Source organism: Rhagoletis pomonella, unplaced genomic scaffold (genome assembly GCF_013731165.1).
Source record: "Rhagoletis pomonella isolate Grant_MI unplaced genomic scaffold, Rhpom_1.0 Rhpom_scaffold_00008, whole genome shotgun sequence".
Taxonomy (NCBI): domain Eukaryota; kingdom Metazoa; phylum Arthropoda; class Insecta; order Diptera; family Tephritidae; genus Rhagoletis; species Rhagoletis pomonella.
This window is the reverse complement of record NW_023458562.1, coordinates 32,037,891-32,055,607: the sequence shown is the minus strand read 5'-3', so window position 1 is coordinate 32,055,607 and position 17,717 is coordinate 32,037,891. Positions and strand designations below refer to the sequence as shown.

The following is a 17,717-nucleotide window of genomic DNA, read 5'->3' as shown; positions in this document are numbered from 1 at the left end:
AAATATAATCGATTAATCGAATTTTTAAAGTAAATTTTTTACAGTGAGTATTCACAAAAGCACTTCCATAAAAAACTTCTAATTACAAGGTAATTAGCCTTAAATAGAATAAAACTAGTATTTTTAGCAGCGATAATTATTTATTATTTAACCAAGTTTGCAAAAACAAAAGCTTTGATAAGCGTTTTTTTTGTTAAGCTGTCGCATTTCTCGGTGGCTGTAGAACCAGCTTTTGACAAAAGGCGGCTCCGCAGCAGGTACCGAGATAACAACTAAATGACAGTATTTTTTCGAAAGTCCGTAGAGTTTGGGGTAAACAGTTTTCATTTCCTCCTAAGCGTCGATGATATTCCACTTTAGTTCTAGGACTTGACAATTTAAAGAAAAACACATTTCATCTTGTGGGTGGCTCAAATTATCACCTTTTCGCCTTCATTTTCTACTGATTCTAGTGACGACTCGCTTCTTGTTTTCATTACACATTATTAAGTTCGCAAGAACTTGAACGGATCTTTGAAATTAATTTTTTTGAACCTCGGGACGAGTAAAGTTGTTGCAGCTAGCAAAAAAGGATGTTCGATGGGTGGGTTTTAGAAAACTACAGAATTCATATTGCTTGAAAATATTTTTATGATTATTTTACAATGAATCGATTAGTAATGGATTAATTAAACACAAAACTATGATACAGTTAAATCGTAAATTTAACAAAAATAATCGATTAATTTCTAAATGGAAAGAAATCATGATATTTAGAACTGCCTCAAAAAGCCTATAGAGTAGTCCATGTATTTTATATGCGGAAAAAACACTTTTTCATAGAAATGGTATACAATTCTTGAAAATTAATATTTTTGATCGGAAAAGTCTCTTCAGGAGACTTTCAATAATAATACTCAATTTTTATTTTACCATTTTTTAATACATACTAACGATTTTTTTTTGGGTCCCCATTGCATTTTTTGGGCAACTTTTAAAAAAATAGTATTAAAAAGTGGTTTAATAAACAATTGGGTATTTTTATTGGGAGTCTCCTAAGAAAAACAGATCGATCGAAAAATATTGATTTTCAAGAGTTCTACACCATTTCTACGAACTAAAGTAAATGGAAAACTTCATGGGCTTTTAGCCATTTCTATATATATTAAAAAAAAGGTTATTCTTTTTTTCTATTTTGAAAAATCATGGCGGGTGAGAGCGTAACATTTTAAACTTTTTCCCGCATGTATTTTTGGACATTCTAGATATGTATAGTGGCGAAAATATAAATAGGGAGACGACTCTTTAACATTTTGTGGGTATTTTTCTTGCATTTATTTGATGTTTATTATATTTTTATAAAAGGATACCTCGTTATCTAACAAAAACCAGGCAAATCCGAATTTCAAAGTTTGTACAAAAATTAGGAAAATTTGACAAAGTTTCATAAAAACTTCCAGCTTTTTAATTAGAAACATTTGATTAGAAACATTTTGATTATGTAGCCCGTACAATTTTAGTATAACAAAGCGCAAGTTTGAAATAGCAATTCTGTTGATAATTTTCTACATATAAAAACATTTTCGAAAATACTTTGTATGGAAAAAATGCTTAACACCGTCTACAAAAAAAAAAAAAACAAAAAAAAAAACGACGGCAGTTGTGTAGCCACTTCCTTATTTTTAAAATTCGGACTTACATGATTTTTGTTAGATAGCGAGCTATACTTTCATAAATAAATAATAAACATGAAGTAAACAAAAGAAAAGAAGCCAAAACTTGTTGAAAAATCGCATCCTGATGTATATTTTCGCCACTGTAAGTGCGAACTTTCACACATCCCGCGATTTCCTAATAAGCAGAAGTCCACTGAATGACACGTGTTTCTGACAGGGACATAACAGTTATTATAAGTTTTATCGAAAAAAGTTGTTCCATAACAGTTACAAGGTGAGAAATATTTTTTACTTCGCCGATAAGAGTTATAACCCAACGTTTACTTTTTACGTTGCCTGATAACTGCTATGCAGGAGAAATATGTTTTCCGTCGCCAATAAGAGTTATTTCCCAACGTTTATTTTTTACCTTGCTTGATAACAGTTATTTCCTAACGTTTATTTTTTGCATTGCTTGATAACAGTTATTACCCACCGTTTATATTTCACTCCTCTTGCCTCCTCCCTGCCTGTCGCGGGGTCGGTCACGCTGTTGCTGCTAAACGCGGTTGCGATGGTAAATTGTTTCAAGCTTTGGGCAGCTTTACCGTTTCTGCTTTACAGCATTATCTCGGTTGTTCCTGACCGCTCAGCTCATACCACGGTTATACTCGGAAACTATACCAAGATTCATTTGGGCGTTCCAGAAGATCAATGGTTTCGCGTAATTTCGAGCATCTTTGTGACGCATGGCTGCTCCGGCTTTGTCACTTAGCCAGAGGACCCCGAGCATGACTTCTCACAATCAGAGAGCGCTTGGTATCTGAAAACCACACTAGCTTAGTGCCATTTATTCGATAAGGAAAAGACTAATGGCTCTGGGAATTACGGGGTTTTGTCAATTTTCCTCCTCAGATCCATCATATTAAGCAGGGTCACCACTCGCACTATGTGGCTCTGCGCCACGAACGGTCGGCCTTTAGCCGTTTGCTTCTGTCTCAGATCATTACACCGAATGTGGAACAATGCCAAGAACCTTAGCCACCTAATTTTATCTTATAGGCTTTATGAATTTAATTAATATATTAAGTAAAAATTGTTCAATGTATTTTACTACTTAGAAGTATTAAACGTTTTTTTTTCACTTAATAAAACATAGTAAAGTTAAGGCAATGTTATCTCGCATACTTACATATAATTCTGACGATTTAATTTAATAAATTTTATTTTTTTACCCCTATACCAAAGTGTAAGTTGTTATGCCGATTATGGCGTGGCTTGTTGTTATAACCATTTCTATGTATTTTCTAATTTGTCATCACTTATAAGGCAATTGCGTGTTAATTTTTTGACTAAGAGAAATGTATACTCCTTTTTTGTAGAGCGCATTCAAATTAGGAGTCGGTGCATTTTTTATGTAAATAAACCCACACAATTTTTTTAATTATGAGTACATAACTTGCAATTTTTAAACCGCAATAAATACTTAAAAATGCAAATGGGATTTCAGTCGATATACTCGTTTTCGTTCTAATAATAGATGAACCTTACCTCGAAGGACCAGAATCAATCGTAAGATATCGAAGATATTTAGCTTAGCTCATAAGTACATTGGGGTGGTCCAAAAATACACAGGAAAATCATCTTTTTGGAGTTTACCCGCTGCCGCTCCCAGAACTGAAGAGCGCACTTGTGCACAAGGGTATTATAACTTTGTTCACATAACGGTTGTTTGTAACAGGCAAAACGAATCGAGATAGATATAGACAAATGTATACATAAATGATCAGGATGAAAAGAGAAATCGATTAAGCGGTGACTGTCTGTCCGTGGGTCTGTGCACACGATAACTCGAGTAAAAATTAAGATATTTTAACGAAACTTGGTACGTGTACTTCTTTCGCGCGTAGGACGAATGGTATTGAAAATGGGCAAAATCGGACAATAACCACGCCTACCTCCCATATAACGGTAATTTTCAGAAATACGAAAACTGCGATATTTTAGTAAAATAAAATATTAAAGCTAATTTATTCAAAATTTACGCTTGCGACAATTCTTTACCAAGATATACGTTTATGATGAAATTTTGGAAAATGGGCGTGGCACCGCCCACTTATGATCACACATATGTATCTCGGTAACCGTTCTACCAATTTGTACCAAACTCGGTATGGTTATTATGCTTGCCACATAAAAGCAAAACATTCAAAATTATTGATATCGGACTAAAATTACGGTTTTTCATATAACGATAAATTTTAGAAATGCTTGAAACTTCAATATTTCGAAATTTAAGGACTCTAATTTACTCAAAATTGAGAGCCCCAGCTTACCATGTAGCGAGAGCTTTCGGAAAGGTGAAAAACATATATGTATTTAATACTTGCGCCGGGTATTTAATGTTCGGTTCCACCCGAACTTAGACTTTCTTACTCGTTTATTTTGAAATCGCTCAAAATTTAAACATGCCGCGGTGCACAATGGGCCATGAGCGAAAGAATTATATTTTTGTGATGGCTAGATTTACTAGTTATTTATACATATTTATTACTTATACTACATTCTTTGCGTGATCCGGATTTACACGATTTGGGAGCACATAAAATTACAAGTTTGACAACTAAGCCAATAAAGGCACGGGAGTGAATATATATTTAAAAGACAATTAAAAAATAAACATTTGTTTAAAGCAATGCCCGCCTGGGAAACGAACTACATATGTTCGGCTTTTCACATGTACACAAACAGCTTCTTACACGTATACAATCCGAACGTTAGCAGAAAGAGTAGAGAAGCGACAAATTTTATTTCGTTGCATGCAAACATTAGCCGAAAAAGGTTCATGTCGAATTATTGTTGAATAAAGTAGGTACACTGAGTAAATTATGTAATAATGTTAGTTATATAATTTTATTTTAAATACCGGACTAGTACCCAATTATTATTCAACTCTATGTTTAATCTTTATTTCAAATTGTTCTCAAATGTCAAGTTTTACCTCATTTAAATTAAAAATATATTTTAATTTAATTTCTACTTGAAATTAATGACATTTTCTTTTATTATGCAGAGTGCTCGAAGAACGTTAGCTTTTTTGCTCAGAAATCCACATTTAAATTATAAAAAAAAAAAAATCAAAATACATAAAGATTCTACCAAATATTTTCTTTCATAGGGCCGTTAACTTTTTTCTAGGTTTTATTTTTCCATGTTCTTTAGCGCTAAAAAATATCGCCTAATGAAAAAAAGCTAAAAACATACCGTAACTTTTAAAATAAGTAATACAATACAGACATTTTTTTCCGTGCATTACCACCAACCCGTTCTCATTTTGGGTAACATAACTAATACATTCTCATTATAAGACTTTACTCTTTTTGGCTAGCACTGGTTTAAAGCAACAGAGCTCTGAAACAAACATCATTCTAAAAAATCATTCAATGTTTATCAGGGTTGGTATATGTCACGTTATTTACGATGCCATTGTATTACTAGATTATCCGTCCAGCATACGTAAATATTTACATAATTTAAAGAAATTAATATTTTTTCTGTTCAATACTTACTGGCGGCCGCTGTGATGTATTGGTTAGCAGTGCGCGCTACCACTCCGCATGGCTTGGGTTCAAGCCCGGTTCAACCCACATCAAAAAATATAAATAAATAAAATAAACAAAAAAAATATTTACTAATAGCGGTGAGAATAAATTCGTATGTATGACATTGGCTGAACGTGCTGTTATTTGTTGGCTTCCAGCAGTGAGAATGCCGTCAGCGCGATACATTATTTTTTTCTGTTTTTGGTTTTTCTTAATTACGAAAAAGCCTCTGTGAAGTGCAGAACCAAGTCAAACGACGAAGAAAATTGATTCAAGTTGAACATTTGAAGGCAGATTTATATAGCGGCTCTAGCTGAGTGTACAGAGATGCTTGCTGTTATTTGCATATCCGAATTATGAAAAAGCATCCGTGCAGAACAAAAACACATTCATACGAAAAAATCGAAAACCAAAAGTTTGGTTAATGTAAACAAAAGCGTTGTTAATATTACCAAATCATTGTTGAAAACATCAACCAAGGCATTGTTAAAATTAACCAAAAATCACATTGATTCCTTTTCAAGTTAAAATTTGGTAATATTAACCAATTTTTGGTTGATTTTTTGCTCAGTGTACGATGCAATGTCAAAAACCCACAATTATCGGCCATAGTTCTTAGGCCGAAAAAAAGTTAACCCATGCATATCGAATTTCGCAACAATAAATTCGAATGCACCATACAGGGGGGTAAGAAATATGAGCTTCAAAAATTAAAAATGTGTGACTCTTATTATATGAATCTTTTAGGAGTTATATATGATCCAAGTTATGAGCCAGCGCCTTGTGCAAATATAAAAACAATAAATTTTCGAAATTTATATCTAAATTTGTTTATACAGAAACGGAAAATAATTAGAAAACAAAAATAAACAAAATTTAGCTGCTGCTATTAAATGCATGTTGGAATGTATATGTATATGCAAGTAGGTATGTGTATATGCTATTTGAAAGAAATTTTTGGTGAATGCCTGTGCAAATATAGTGCGTTCAATAAGACTCAAAGAACTACCTAAAATAAGAACCCGATAAGAACCTCAAAAAGAGTCTGAACTGATTCATACATACATATATGTATGTATGAGGCTAAAAATGGTTTTAAAAGAGTCCAAAATGAGCCGTATATTTGGCCAATAAGAGTCCAAAATGACTCATATTGAGGCTCATTTGATGTATGAATTTAAGCTCATATAAGCCGATCTTCGAAGGAAGATAAATACCCTCATATTGGGCTCTAAAATGCGCCCATTATGAGCGTAAAGACTCCGAAATAGGACTCTTTAAGACTCATTTATGACTTCAAATGCTTGCTGGGTTATGACTCCAAACGTTTGTATGTAAATACACTAAAAACAAGTGAGTAATAAATGCTCATTACTGATTACCGTATGATTTCATAAATGAAGCTACACAAATTAGCGCTAGTACTGAGTTTAAAAACTCAGCCAAGCTATAATTTGAGCTTAAGGTAATTACTGTGTGGATAAAGCATAAAAAGTGTGTATGCTTTATTTGATTGAACTTTTATATGCTTCATTAAAACTGAACCTACATTTAGTAGATCAATTTTAGTTAAATAAAAAAAATAATAGTTTTAGCATGTTGGCCACTAAAAGTAATTAACAGACATGCTGTTAAATTTGTTATTGCACTTATGCGAAATAAAGTACGAGAAAAAACAATGGTTTTATACACGACAAATCACAGAGATTCCTTGATATAAAATCTAAATTTTTTCTATTTTTTTATTAATTTATTGTTATGGAGCAATTTCCTTATACATTCTGTATTAAATAAGTAATAAGTAAATAAAGTACAAAAATTTTAAAATATTCTGCTAATTGCTTTGGTTGCTGATCATTACTGACTGAAGTAACTCCGTTGTTTCTTTAGTCCACCTCCAATTGCCGAAAAGAGCCTTCAGTACCCTGTAATACGCTAGTGTCCGCAATGAGATCCTTCACTTGCTTTAGACGTTCGTAACCTTCAGCTATGCCATATTGTTCTTCTTCTTCTTCGAAAAATTTTTTGTAATCATTCAATTTTTGCCACCACTCAGCTTGTAGAGTCTGCAGATCACAGTCGCCGCCATATTCTTTCGGAAGCACATGTTTCGGCACGTATTTGTAGAGTTCCCCGAGATTGTTACCGTGCACATAGAACTGCGTGGAAGAAAGTAGAATATTAAAAAAATTATTTTTATTAAAGTGTTTGAAAAAATATGTAAATTATAAGAGTCTACTACAACTCGTCTATTACACACCCTATAACATACATTTTCTTCAATAATTCTTTAAAATTTTATAAAAAAAAAAAAATTACCAAAATTATAATTTTTTTATTTTTGGAAAAGTTTTAGGTATGTAGTTTTATAGCTCATTAAATTAGTATCACGAAGTGCTGGAATTTGCGTGGATTTTTAGGATTCTTTTTCTGACGCTGCTAGACATTTTCTCCCATTTGCGTAAAGGGTGCTCGAAATGTCAGCAAAAAAAAACAATTAATAAAAATCAACGCGAATACTTATACATAAAATTTTTCCGAAAAATCAATTTAAAATTTCGGTGATTTTTTTTTTTTTTATGAAAATATCGTCTAAGCTTTAACCAAAACCGTGTAATTCACAGTTTCAAACATTATACAACATTTAGGAAAATTCAACAAATTTTCATCAAAATTTCAACTTTTTATTCTAAGTTTTCAAAAAATTTTTGGGTATGCAGTTTTATAGCCCATACAATTTTAGTCTAATGAAGTGCAAGTTTCAAGCGGCAAAAAAATCGCATTGATTTTCGAATTTTTTTTTTGGTGACGGATTTTTGCACTTTTTTCATATAGTACGAATTACTTATAAAATAAAACGTGGGAGACCGTCAGCAGCGAAATTTCAAAATATCAACGCAAGTTTTTGTAAATTGCATTTGTTATATTAAAATCCCCGAAAAAGTAGCCTAAAAAAAATTCTCAACGCAATTTTTTAGCAGTTTGAAACTTGCACTTCATTAGACTATTAGCTCATACACTATGGAAATTTTCTAAAAATTCAGAATAAAAACTTGAAATTTTTTGAAAATTTGTTGATTTTTCCTGCATTTTGTATAAAGTTTGCAACTGTGATATACACGGTTTTGGTTAAAGCTTAGATGATATTTTTATAAAAAAAATAACAAAAACAAAAATTTAGCTTGAAAAAAATTACGAAAATTTATAATACACAATACGTGGTCATTTGTTTGAGCCACTGAATATGTATATACTCTAGGGTGGTTCAAAGAAGGTAAAGGCAGAATTTCAATGCTCTCACACCTTGGATTGTTCTATATCGAAAAAATATACCCTTGCTTTTTTAATTAAAAAATATTTAGAGGTCGCTGAGAGCGCTCGAAATTTGTTATATATTTTATATGGTAAAATTACAATTTTTCGAAGGAATGGTATAGAATCCTTGAAAATTTATATTTTTTAACTGCCAGAGTTTCTGCCCATGAGACTTGAAGGAATAATACTCCGTTATTTATTTAACCAATTTTTAATATTAACTAACTTTTATGGATACCCCTAAAAATCCAATAGGGAACCGTAAATCTATATTTTTTCGATATAGAACAATCCTAGGGGGTGATAGCATTAAAATACCGACCTTACTTTTCCACATGCATTTGTGGACCACCCTGATATACATACAGTGGAGAACAAATAGATAGGGACGCGACATTTTAACAAGTTTGGCTATTTTTCTTTTGTTTATTACTATTTTTTTTACAAAAGTATAGTTTACCAACTAACAAAAACCGGGTAAGTAAAAATTCAAACTTAAGCTACTTTAAACTTGCACGTTATTGTACTAAAATTGAATGCGCTACAAAACTGCATATTAAAAATTTCTCTAAGAAATCTTATTTGAAGGCTTCCAAGTTTTACGAAAGTTTGTCGAATTTTCTTAATTTTTGTACAAAATTTCAAATTCGAAAGAAAAGAAAAATAGCCAAAACTTGTTAAAATGTCGCATCCCTATTTATTTTCGCGCCACTGTATTTCGTTTTTTTTTTTAATGTAAACTCACCCTATCCTTCAGCTTTGCGCTAATCACACTCTTCACCATGCCAAATAATTTCTCAAATATCGGCAGCACATTGATGAAATGGAAACCCTTCATGCGTGTGGGTGCAGCCTTATTGACGAGTAGCGTTAGCCTACGAACAAATTCGGGTTCGAAATTCATTAACACAGCCTTCGAAATATTACCCAAATCAATGATGAATGTATAGCCAGCAATAAAAACGCGATCATTCTCCTGCATAAGAATATCGACTATCATTGAACCGACTTTCATGACATCATTGATTGTGTGCAGCTCCATGTTGAATGCGCTGGGACGAAGCAGGATTACCAGAGGGCCACCATCGTTCGCAGGCTCGGGCAGCGCAGCAGCAGCCCTGTGAAACATTACCGAAATTCATTAATTTTTCCAAATTTCTTTTAATTCTCGTTACTTTTTTTAAGTTCCTTCATTTACCTAATATTTTCATTTTTTGCATACGAACACTCACCCCGACTTAATGATCGCCTCGTACTTGGGCTCACTCAAATTCCGATTGCGAAACATTTCTGGCATAGCCGCGCGCAGTATGTAAAAGTTTTCCAATTTTTGTTTCGCCTTCTCCAGGCTGAACTTCGAACCGCGCAGGAATGCCATCAGGAATTGATCATCGGTGCGTGCGCGCAAAAAGGGCTGCTTCTCGGCCCATTCGCGCAACGTATTCACATAGTAGTCATTGTCGTCACACTTCTCATTCAGCTCCTCGCTGGCTTTCTTGGCCAAATCATCGGGTAGTGGGCGTAGGATTACCATTATTTCTTTTTCCACTTTAAAGTGTGTTTGTGTGTGTTTGAGCGCGCACGCTTTACTTGTCTTGCGTATTTGAAATTTAAGATATTTGGTCTGTCTACTAGCGTTCGTTCGCGTTGCACTCGTTTTGGCAGCTGTCAGCGATGCGACTGAAATCGTTCGGCACTAGTAAGCTGCTTTTTATTTAACGTGTATCGGTTTTTAAGATTTTTATTTTTTTATTTTCTTTTTGTAAATATCCATGCACTGTTGGCGTCTATGCGCTAATTCGCCGACTCACTATGTACTAACGCTGTGTTAAGTGTTGACCGCGTTGCAATTTGCAGCTTTTGACCGTTTGAAAGTGGCGATTATAGGGTTTTTATGTGCACGCATGCGCATAAAGTACTTGATTAAGTGAGTGCATATGAAATATGATACATGTACATATATGTTTATGTATTTTAGTACAGTAAGTAATGCTCGTTAAATAATTTATGTGCCAAAATTTTCACTAACTACAGCTTATTATCTCGCAGGCACTTCGAGGGGGGAATACATTTATGATACCTACAAAGTAATAACACTTTCATTGATGCATTGTTGGCTTTTGTTACATGTGTATGCATTTCATTCTTCTGGCTCTATAGCTGACAATTCTTCGCATGCCTTACTTTTGCTTTCCACTGTCATAAAAGCAACTAAAAAATTATTACGAACGTAGTTAAAATGTTTCGCTACTGCTTCAAAAAAATCATTTGTATATCGTCCGTGGTTAAATATCGTCATACGTAACTAACCGGTTCAAGCGTAAGCACGTATCAATGGTTATAATTTTTGCGAGTCTACTCATGAGTTGTATCTATGCACGTTGATTTGATTGACTACCATTTGGTTAGTTTGGTTAGTTAGTATATGCACAAACATATAAACATATGATTTTCTAACCATTTTTCACAACTCTTTGACGAGGCGAGCGCTGCCCATACGTACCATGTAAGCATTGAGGTCTTCTTCTCCGCGCATCTTTAAATATGTTTTGGACAAAAAAAAATTATGTTTTTGTTTTTTTTTGCTATTATGAATTTATGTTGATTATCTTTCGTGTTTAACGGTTTCTTTCCCAATGACCTTTGCCAACATATCCGCCCATATTCGCTACTACTTACTAGTTACTACACATGCACAGCTATATACAAGCTTACATTTTAATACTTTTTTCTTGTACGAGTACGCTTTAGCGATTATCTAAAAATGGTAGTTGCACTTATAAAGTAAAGTAAGCAATCAAGTTTTGAGACAGTTTTTTTTCATTTAATTTCAAAAACTGGTCAATACTGTATATAAAAAGTGTATAAAAAATAGCACAAATGTAAAAAAGCCACAAAAAACACTATATGTTTACTACCAAAAGTGGCAACCTTTTTGTATGCAAATGAGTCACAAGTGTTGTTTATTCTTTCGTTCGATTAGCCAATGTACCGTTATTCGACCTTGACTCCGCGCAATAACGAACGAGATTGACTAATTCTTTCTGATAAAAATGCACCTTTGCACTATGGTTAAGTTGATCAGTTTTTTGTAGCAAAAAGTCGTTTTTCATACTTATAAAAATAAACCTTTTTACCCTTGGTATTTGATAAAGAAAACTTCAAACCAAATAACGGTATCTTTTGTTTTTGTAAACTTAGCAGGTGGTCAAAGTTGTTGTCTGTAAGTGAAATATTGGCATCGATTTTGTATTCAGCTATTTTCGATCAACCATATTTAAGTTAAAAATTATCTACAAAGTAAAAAAAAGTATAGAAAAAAAGTAATTTTTAAGCAAAAAACATAACCGACTTCAATTCTCATATAAAAATTTAGGAGTGCCGTAAATTTTTTCATGATCCAATGATCGGATCAAAACCAAAAAGAATTATCGAAATCGGTTGACGCGGTGCAAAGTTATGCGATAACATACAACAAAAAATATGCCGACGAATTGATAACCTCCTCCTTTTTTGAAGTCGGTTAATGAACACATTTAACTGGTATTTTTCTGATTATAATTTTTGAGCGAATATACATTAGGATGGTAAAAAAAAAGGAAAGCCGGAATTTTGATGTTCTATACCGAAAAAATATACCCCCTTTTTTCTTTATTTTGAAATCAAAAAATATTTAGCGGTCACTCAAAGCGCTCAAGGTTTTCCATGTATTTTATATGTGGGAAATGGCATAGAATTCCTGAAAATCAATCAAATATTCAATCGGAAAAACTCTGTTTCTCTTCAGGAGACTCTCAATAATGATACCCAATTGAATGGTCAACAGTTTTCTTAAAACTAGTTTCTTTAACTTCAAACGATATAAATGTAGTATGTAAATTGTACACTAGGGTGGATCAAATTAGTCGGACGAAAGTTTTTCGACGAATCAAATATTATATTCTGTTTCTATAGATAATTCTAAAAGATTATATAGAATAAACTTTAAGTTGGAAATGAGTTTCCAGCCTGCGCAGTTTTAAAAGAAAAATTTACTTTTTCAGAAAATTTTATTCTTTCATTCTATGCCGGTTTTACAGCGTTCACCTTTTGTTACAACTAATGAATACAAAATACGTACATATATCTTTTAGTTTATTACATTTTTAATTGATTTACCATATTTACCATCCAAAATCCGTGTCAAAATTATAAACGCGCCACATATTGACAAGTGTTAACATTTTTTTTTGTCATTTAATTTTAGTTATTTTTTTTGTAAAGATATTTTTTACTCTAAAAAAGTCGTATAAATCCAAATTTAAAACTTTGTGCAATTTAAAAAAAAAATTAGCAATTTTTGGTAAAAATGTAAAGATTTTTAGATGGATTTCTTAGGAAAATGTTGAGCAAGTGCAAGTAGCTAAGACTTATCGTCGATTTTTGACATTTTTTTGTTGAAAAATAAAATAAAAAATAATTTTCAGCAAAAATTACAAAAATTTTTACTGTTTGCTAATTCTTTAAGTTTAAAATTCAAAAATGTTGAAAACAAATAAAGCAAATATAAGAAACTTAAATACGACATTTTATATGAAAAAGTTTTAAGAAAAGTTGAAAAAACTAATATCGTAAAAAGGTAATTTTTTCACTAAATAATGCGCACGATCGAAACTCATTTCTGACCTATCGTTTCTTCTAAATTCTCAGGATTATCTGCAGAATCAGGAAATACCATGCGATTTCTTAAAATCAAAAGTGACCCAGCCTATTGTACATATATATTTTATACTGTAAGAGCAAGTTTTTTGAATACTCATATACCGAAAAAGTAGAAAACCAAATCAAATGAGCTTATGTATGTACGTGCGTTATTAAACACACTTTATTCTTATTTCTGCAGAATTATAATTTTGCAGCGGCAACCATTCAATTGTTTATTTAACCATTTTTTAATACATATAACTCTTTTCACATGCACTTTTGGACCACTCTAATATACAACTTCTGACATAACCTTCAATTAATTTTTTTCTTAAAATTTGAAAAAATTTTTAGAATGTTGGCCAAGTTTAGACTATCAAAAACATGTAACATGAGTTTGATTCGTCAGTTTCATGTTGCCATTTTTTGCAATTTCTGAGAAAATGTTTTTTACAAGCTGGGTTTTTAGGTATTCTTGCACTATAACCAGCGAACTATTTAACATTTGGGAGGACAACTCAATAAAGAGAGGAAACAAAAGGCTGTTTATAACCTTGTTGTTGCAATGGCTGCTCTTTTTAACTTTCCAGCAGATAAATTAGGAAATTCAGACCTTTCAGGTTTGCAATTGAAATTAATATAATTTGGAAAAAGTTTTCAAAACTAGCTACTTATAAATAGTTTTTGTAATTAAGTGGCACCTTTTTCTTTAAAACAAATATTTAAAAAAAACTACATTCAATAAAACCACATATTGAAATTTAATGCCCTTGGCTCATTGGTCGTCAGGGGTTGACAAAAATCAAGGCAACAAAATGTAGGAAATCATTCACAGCATAAGATTAAGAAATCGCATGAAAGTAAGCCGCATTGTTTGAACTTTAATTTGGTCCCGAATGGCGCGGAGACGTGTTTTCCAATTTTGATGGAGCTAAAAGTTGTGCTCAACGTCAGTTTCTCTTCATGCTGTCAAAGCAATGAAAATTGGTTGCTTATCTTGTGTCTTTTCCAGGATTTGACACACTGAAAATCTGGTCAATGATGCAATGATAAAGTCAATCAGTTTGTTTATGAAGAGCTCCAGTCTTCCACATAGTATCGTCTATGGGACCTTATATGTAATATTGAGAAGATTTGTACCGCAGCAATTGCCACAATAGCAGGATATCCCATCACTGAGGTTCCAATTTTCGGCCTAATTTCCTTCAAACCAAATTGCGTCCAATCCGCCTTTCGCCACCGGTTTTGAACAGCTCAGCCGCCTTCTTCAAACGAGGCATCGGTATCGTCATTCAAAAGCATTGATAAATGATCCCTATATATTTAAAGTGTACACTGGATAGTTTTTCCGTCTTCATCTCTACATCCGTTTCCGTCTTCATCTCTACATAAATTAGCTGCGGTCTTGAAACGATTTTACTGCCGCCCTATTTTCTGACAGAATTTCCGTGCTCCATTCTTTCTTGCCAGGTTTCAAAGCTCTTGCACTCACGTCTTTCTATCTCCATTTTCTTCCTCTTGAAAATCGTGTCTCTCGATGGCATTGTTAGCGGGGTGGTTTCTTTTAATTTCACTGTTGCAAAGTGTTTGGTCGAACTTCTCTAATTTGTGGGGTGCATGCTGATTTTATAACACAAATGGAGGGACCTAAAGTTTTCTACCGCCTCTGAACGGCAATCGAGTGGCGACCGCTGTTCCTTTTCTAATTTAAATGTTGCCCTGGCCAGAGGTCGAACTCATGATCCTGCGTAGTGGTAGTACCCATCTCTAATCGCTCAGTCACAGAGGCCGTCAGAAGAAACTATGTATCTTAATACTAGTCACGGCTAGTCTAGATTTTGCAAGATTTTCTGGGGATTTTTGGGTACCGTTCTGAATTTTTTCGAGATTCCTGGCGTTTTATTTTTGGGGATTTTTTTTTGAGAACTACCGATAATTTCTCGATTTTTTTTTAACGTTCCAGCTTTTTTGCGATTTTTCTTTGTGTTTTGTTTTGTGATTTCTTGGATTGATATCCCGATTTTTTTGAGATTTTCTTGTGATATTTCTCTAAAGGCTAAATACTCTTCATACTCTTTTTTCATATTGGATTTTTCGAAATTTTTAGGGTTCTCTCGTGATTTTATAGGAATTTTCGCGACTTTTTTGAGACTCTTCCGGGTTTCGTGATTTACTTTTTTCAGAATTTTTTTCGAAAGCTCTTTGGGACATTTTCGAGACCTTGTAGGATTTTTGCGAATTTATATTTTCAGATTTCCATGAACTTTCCTTTTTTTGAATACCAAAAAATTAAAAGACAAAAATAAGGAGGGGTTCTCTTTGAAAAAAAAAAAACAATAGTTTAACAATTTCTGTTGGTTTCGATTATAAAATGCGTAGTTGAAATCTATCTGTAACTCAAACTGATCTAAGAACCACACTCGATTGTAACAAAGAGGATACGATCAAAAATATAAATGAAACGACTAGGCCTAGCTCGCTTTGTATATTTTATAAAGTCATTTATAAAATATAATAACAAATAAATGAATAAATACAAAACTATTTCATAAAATTTTTTCAGTTACATAAAAATTATTACGAATATTTAACTTGCATATAATTTATTTATTAATTTATTTATATTTTTTAATTTTCCGCCACCAAATTAATCAAATTCCAGCTTTCGAAAGCTACCTTCCAGCCCAAACATTGAACTCATATCGACTTTTTGTCCCTGCCTCAAATTTTCATCTATACCATATTTTTCATTTTCCTCAAAATAAGAATTAAAAGCTACCAATTCCTTTTCATGTTGCTTAGCCATATCCGCTAAAGAACCATTTTGACCGCCATATTCGATTGGAAGGCACTCCTTGGGCACATACTTGTACAGTTCCTCCATGTTACGGTGTATGAAGAACTAAAATAAAATAAAAGCAACAAAATATTACAGAATTTTTTTTTTTTACTTTTGTTAGCACTTACCCTATCCTTTATGTGCGCTGGAAAAATATTGCGTACAATATTGATCGCTGTCAAGCCCTCTTTGGGTGCATTTATAATATGTACACCCTTAATACGTATAGGGCAACCTTTTATGCAGTATGTGCTCAATTGTTTAACACTGACAGGATCAAATTTCGACATGGCACTCAGGCCGACTTTGTTGACATCAAGGATTTCCATATAACCGCCTATTACGTACTGGTCTGTTGCGACAATCGTTTTATCCGTTATCATAGCTACATAGCGACAGAAATCCTTAACGGTAATTGGTAAATCGTCTATTATTTTATAGCGTGAAAATCCAATGACGGGACCACCAACCCCTAATGGTTTCGGTAATGCTACATAGCAACTAAAATAAATACAATTAATTTCACTGCAGTTAATTTTTGGGTTTTGAGAAGACCGTATGACTATCAAGTTCTTGAATGCCCGCAATAAACGTGAAAGTAAAAGAAAACAGTTTCCACGTCGGCTTTAAAAATACTGGGCTCGAATCTTACCATACGATTTCGTATTAATCGTCACGTAGGACACACATTTTTCGGAGTATGACATACGTGAACGTACTCTTTATCCCATTCAGCACATAATTTTCTTTCGTGTGGTTTTCGATCCGTGAACGGATGTTACGATTCGAGCCCTTTGCCAAATTCAACTCAAACTCACCCTGATCGCACAATTAACAAATGATTCGGATCTGCCATTGTATTATTCGCAAACATGTGCGGCACCATAGTACGTATCGTATAGAAGTGATCAATTTTTGATTTGGCCTTCTCCAAACTGTATTTGCAGCCGCGTAGGAAGTTGACCAAGAATTGATCGTCGGTGCGTGCGCGCAAATGCGGTTGTTTCTCGATCCAATCGCGTAGCGCAGCTATGTCCTGTGGCACACGTTCAGGCACTTCGTTCAGCTGTTCGATAGCAATTTTTTGCAGTTCAGCGCTCAAGGGTCGTATAGCTGCCATTTTTGGTTTTCCGTTTGCTACTATCTAAAATCAGCTATCGATTTAAACTGTGCACTATAATGATTCAAATAATACTGTTTGCTTTATGTGCATGCGAAGCGGCTCAATGCGCTTGTCCATGAACAAAATCGGATCGTTTTATAATAACAATAATTCTGATGTAAATAGTTAGATATGTTAATGTTTTTAATTGTTGGTAAATGGACAAAAAATTTTTAGATCTTTCTAAGTATTTACTATATATTTCAACATTTAATTGTTTTACGTGTATTATATATGGATCATTCCATGGAAAAGAGAAAAACGACATGAATTTTAAAATGCCTTAATTAACTATTTATAAATTTCCAGCAAAGTTTTTAATAAAGAAAAAAGCGCTTATTATGTATGTTAGGGCTGTGCGATTATTCGATTACTCGAGCAAGTTGGTTAATCAGTTATTCGGTTAATCAATTACTCAAAACGATGATTAATCGAGTTACTTAAAATATGGTTACACAAAAAAAGAGTTTGCTTTGGAAAAT

The 17,717-nt window shown here is 33.1% G+C and overlaps 2 protein-coding genes across 2 annotated transcripts; both read right to left on the bottom strand.

Annotated features, from left to right (window-relative positions):
- Positions 1-6,843: 6,843 nt before the first annotated feature.
- On the bottom strand, positions 6,844-10,311 carry LOC118744609 (alpha-tocopherol transfer protein-like). Its single transcript, XM_036477736.1, has 3 exons — positions 9,784-10,311; positions 9,297-9,669; positions 6,844-7,395 (listed from the first exon to the last, which is right to left on the bottom strand). The coding sequence occupies exons 1-3, from the start codon at positions 10,083-10,085 to the stop codon at positions 7,123-7,125; spliced, it is 948 nt and encodes a 315-aa protein (XP_036333629.1). The 5' UTR covers positions 10,086-10,311; the 3' UTR covers positions 6,844-7,122.
- Positions 10,312-15,831: 5,520 nt separating this feature from the next.
- Positions 15,832-17,380, bottom strand: LOC118744612 (alpha-tocopherol transfer protein-like). Its single transcript, XM_036477739.1, has 3 exons — positions 16,892-17,380; positions 16,202-16,574; positions 15,832-16,136 (listed from the first exon to the last, which is right to left on the bottom strand). The coding sequence occupies exons 1-3, from the start codon at positions 17,191-17,193 to the stop codon at positions 15,882-15,884; spliced, it is 930 nt and encodes a 309-aa protein (XP_036333632.1). The 5' UTR covers positions 17,194-17,380; the 3' UTR covers positions 15,832-15,881.
- Positions 17,381-17,717: the final 337 nt, after the last annotated feature.

Bases quoted from the DNA above. Each gene is read 5' to 3' on its own strand.
- LOC118744609 (XM_036477736.1), bottom strand. From the start codon at position 10,085: ATGGTAATCCTACGCCCACTACCCGATGATTTGGCCAAGAAAGCCAGC. The intron at 9,670-9,783 runs GTGAGTGTTCGT...AATGTTTCACAG, and splicing joins GAGGCGATCATTAAGTCGGG to GGCTGCTGCTGCGCTGCCCG. The intron at 7,396-9,296 runs GTGAGTTTACAT...TCTTCCACGCAG, and splicing joins GCGCAAAGCTGAAGGATAGG to TTCTATGTGCACGGTAACAA.
- LOC118744612 (XM_036477739.1), bottom strand. From the start codon at position 17,193: ATGGCAGCTATACGACCCTTGAGCGCTGAACTGCAAAAAATTGCTATC. The intron at 16,575-16,891 runs GTGAGTTTGAGT...TATTTATTTTAG, and splicing joins TTGTTAATTGTGCGATCAGG to TTGCTATGTAGCATTACCGA. The intron at 16,137-16,201 runs GTAAGTGCTAAC...ATTTTATTTTAG, and splicing joins CAGCGCACATAAAGGATAGG to TTCTTCATACACCGTAACAT.